This window comes from Pinus tabuliformis, chromosome 8 (assembly GCF_031772625.1).
Source record: "Pinus tabuliformis cultivar Carrire ecotype Pingquan chromosome 8, CPIR1, whole genome shotgun sequence".
Taxonomy (NCBI): domain Eukaryota; kingdom Viridiplantae; phylum Streptophyta; class Pinopsida; order Pinales; family Pinaceae; genus Pinus; species Pinus tabuliformis.
In genome coordinates, this window is record NC_142294.1 from 520,472,114 (window position 1) to 520,475,792 (window position 3,679).

General features: G+C 37.5%; 1 protein-coding gene across 1 annotated transcript in view; it reads right to left on the reverse strand.

The window, feature by feature from the left end:
• LOC149236445 (polygalacturonase-like) overlaps positions 1-3,105 on the reverse strand; it is a 91,995-nt gene extending 88,890 nt beyond the window's left edge. Inside the window, exons 1-9 of the mRNA XM_089368915.1 lie at positions 2,982-3,105; positions 2,732-2,893; positions 2,209-2,340; positions 1,949-2,119; positions 1,534-1,557; positions 1,166-1,373; positions 850-931; positions 644-752; positions 403-519 (exon numbers count right to left, since the gene is read on the reverse strand). Of these exons, the coding sequence (XP_089225041.1) occupies positions 403-519; positions 644-752; positions 850-931; positions 1,166-1,373; positions 1,534-1,557; positions 1,949-2,119; positions 2,209-2,340; positions 2,732-2,893; positions 2,982-3,059 (1,083 nt within the window). The 5' untranslated portion in view covers positions 3,060-3,105. The remainder of the gene's footprint in view (positions 1-402; positions 520-643; positions 753-849; positions 932-1,165; positions 1,374-1,533; positions 1,558-1,948; positions 2,120-2,208; positions 2,341-2,731; positions 2,894-2,981) is intronic.
• Between the last annotated feature and the right edge of the window lie 574 nt (positions 3,106-3,679).

Sequence of the window (3,679 nt, forward strand, 5' to 3'; positions counted from 1 at the left end):
ACAATTATTTTTATATTACAATAAAATGAAACACAATTGTTTTTTTAGAGAATTTGTATTAACTTTGATGGTTGGAATTAGCGACGTTTAGGGTTATAGGGGTCTCTCTGAGTTGGGTGAGATTTCCGGAATTACCAAATTCCGTGATTACCGATTCTTTACCTAAAGATGAAATTCTATTTAGTTACCAATTGCTAAACCGATTGATAGTATTTAGAAGATAAAATAAATGGGAAATTTATCCTATATTATGTGCGCTTAAACAAGTATTTTGGAATTAATGTTGATGGCAACATCCACGGACTTCAACATGATATTTCAAGAACGGCTAGAACTAAACTCATATTAAGACGTATTCAGTCTATACATTTTACTGGGGCATGTTGAGAAAATATGGATCACCTGAATTTTACAAGGTGAAGCGGAATCGCAATAGTACTGATCAATGATAATCGGATTCTTAACATTATGAACAACTATGTCTTCAAATGTGATATTTCGTGCATAGCCAGAACCGCCCTGTATATTTACAAAAGCATGAATTCTGTTATAACCATCCTAGATAATTCAGGTATTTACGAACTGCAGTTCATTGCTGTATGAATAGAAATAATTAAAGGAGCCATACACCTGTTAAACCAACCTGCCAAGTCTTGATTCTGGCTCCGTTGGATGTTTCGACAAAAGTGATGTTTTGGACTAGAATGTCATCAATTTTGGCTTCTTCTCCATTCTTTCCCAGACTTCCAATGCTGCACAAAAGAAGAAGTACAATTCAGATTTAATCTTTACTGATTGTATTTTTTTATTGTATTTTCCGCAGGATAAGATCCAAAATACTCATGTCACCTGATGCCATGGCCTGGGCCACACTTTATGTTTTTGATATTAATAGTAGATGAGCCCGACGAAATGGAAATGCAATCATCCCCTGATATAGAGTATTTATAATCATAGTTAGCAGAACCTTTTATGTTTATTGTGTGTTTGCCAATCTGAACTTTAACTAAGTGAAATTAAGATTTGCACTTATAGCAGCTGCGGTGAGATAGATATAAGCTAGATGGATATTGACTGATTTATTGTTAAGAAAATGGATCTATGCTATATGGTAATATATGAATAAACAAATTAACGCAAACCAGTGAAATCACTAACTTCTAACCTGTCTGGATGACGCAGTTGTTTATTTGGGCATTCTTAACTCTTTGTAAATGAATACCATCAGTGTTTGGGCTTTTTTCAGGAGCTTCTATGTGAAGCCCGCTTAATTGGATATCAGAAGAGTCGACCACTACGAGATGCATTCGTTGGCTATTGACAAATTGCAAATTTTTTATCAAAACATTTGAACATTGACTAATAGTCATTGCCTGTAAGACCAACCCAAAATCCAAACAACCGGATGAGCACAGCCTTGAATTAAAATTTACAGAAAGATTAAAAAAACCGTTTATAACAAGGTGATTATTGCGTCTTTTTTCAAGGAAATAAACAAGGTAATCAAGATAAGATTGCCGGCTGGAAACAAACCGGTGGAGCCGCATCCAAGCAACCCTGCACACAAGAAATTTGACGTGATTAATATAAATTGAAGGAGCCAGTTTATACTAATTTGTTGTTTAATGGTAAGTGTTGGGTAGGGGAAAGATTTTGGATGATGCTTGTGAAAAGGCTCGAAGTGAAGTCGGTGGAGTCGAACGCGGAAGAGATGGAATATTAGAGAGGATTGCGACAGGATTTTCAATGGCGGCTGACATGGAGGATAAGAGCGGCGTATGGAAGGAGATTGCCAGTGCCATGTGTGCATCGTTTATTGGGCAAATGACGGGCGTGTATTGGGCAAATGACTGAAACCTTTTCTGAGGTTTAACAGGACCACCCATTTTTTAGTGGCCACATGTACAAAACGGTGAGGTGAAACAGAACAGTTAAAGGGAACCCTTACTTGTTGTTTGTTAACCTTGCAGGATTTAGACCACCAATCTTGGCCTTGACCATCAATGACACCGCCACCTTCTATGGTCAACCCAGATATACCATAAAATCGAATCCACAGATTAAGTTCACCGCTATTCCATGCAGATTGTTTATCGGGTGCAACTATTGTTCCAGTAATCTGCAAATTTATGATTTTAGCAAATAATTTAACATGGAATTTTCATGATCATCTTAAAAAACATACAATCCAATATTCAACTTTCTCACCTCTACTGAAATATGAGACTTGCAAGGGCCAAGAAACGTCACTGGCTTAATTAGAAATGTCTTCCCCAATGGTACTTGCAACACTGCGTTGGAAGATGACATGCATGCTGCTTCCCATGCTTCTATGAATGCCTATAAATCACAAATGAGAAACAATACGTAGGTATTATAACAACGATAATAATCTAATCAAATTTTCTTGTTTGCGAAAGAAAGGATTTAACTAGTTCTCTGAAAGGAATAGGCACATATCTTTGGCAGTTACCAGAGAGCAAAAAAATATTTATTCCTAGTGCATGAATACTAAACAGATTTTAAGCGTGAAAATAAAACAGAGGTAAAGACCGTGGGACGGAATTTTCCTAAAATCTAAGAGTTCTGTCAAAGGGACGGTATTAATTTAAAAAGGTGCGCGCCCACTGGCTCCAAGGATTAAAGATGAATATATGCGAAGTGCATCAAACTTTACAACAAAAATATCAAATGAATATTGAATCTATATAATTGATTAAAATATATTCACCGTCCGATCATCTTCTAAACCGCCGGCATGTGCACCGTAGTCCATGACATTGAATATCGGTGAAGCGCTGGAATCACTTTTGCTCAGCACCTTTCTATGAGTAGCCCAACTTGAATCCACCATTAACAGCGCCATAATAGCAACAACTGAAGCGAACGTAGTCTGCACATAATTTATTTGTTCAAAACGACTCGTAATGTTTTCACGCACAGAAAATTAGAAATCACAAGCATTGTTTGCAAGGAATTACCACCAATTTGAAATCCATCGCGATAGTTCGGAGGTCGAACCCTCGTTGTAGCCGATAGGTGCTCGAAACTTGTTTCATAGAAGGTAGAAGAGCGGGGATTTTATAGTGCCAGAAACTTGTTTTTGGTTTGTTTTTTCTTCTTTCTACCTAAACCTTGATAGACTCGGGTTGGTCCATTTTATTTTTTCAAAACGCACTGTGGCCATAAAAATTGACCCAACTCTCACTGGGCATTGAGGAAACTCATGTTGCTGTAACATATTCAAATACCAGAGGACAAGGAATAGTTTGATGGTTATTCATTTTTCGGAGCCTCCATACTTGATTTTATCAATATTTCACGCCAACTGAATAATATGAACGCTGAGTCGACTGCCGTTTTTTCCTTTCCACTATCGAATCGAATGATGAAATTAACCTACTACAAATGTTAAAATGATAATATCCCAGAGTCGTAGTACCCCCCGCATTATTCGTGGCTGCTGACAAAAATCTGAACTTGTGTATATTGATTGATGGAGGTATTTTCCGAACATTCTCATTCCATTCCCGATTCCTACGGAGAGTCTGAAATGAGTCACTCTCTTTGACCTGATACGGTGATGGGCCGTAGATTGCGTTTCTTCTTCGGAAGTCTTCATGGAAGGGTGCCTAGTTGTTATGTGCATGTCTATATCTGTGATGCTGCCTAGTTGTTA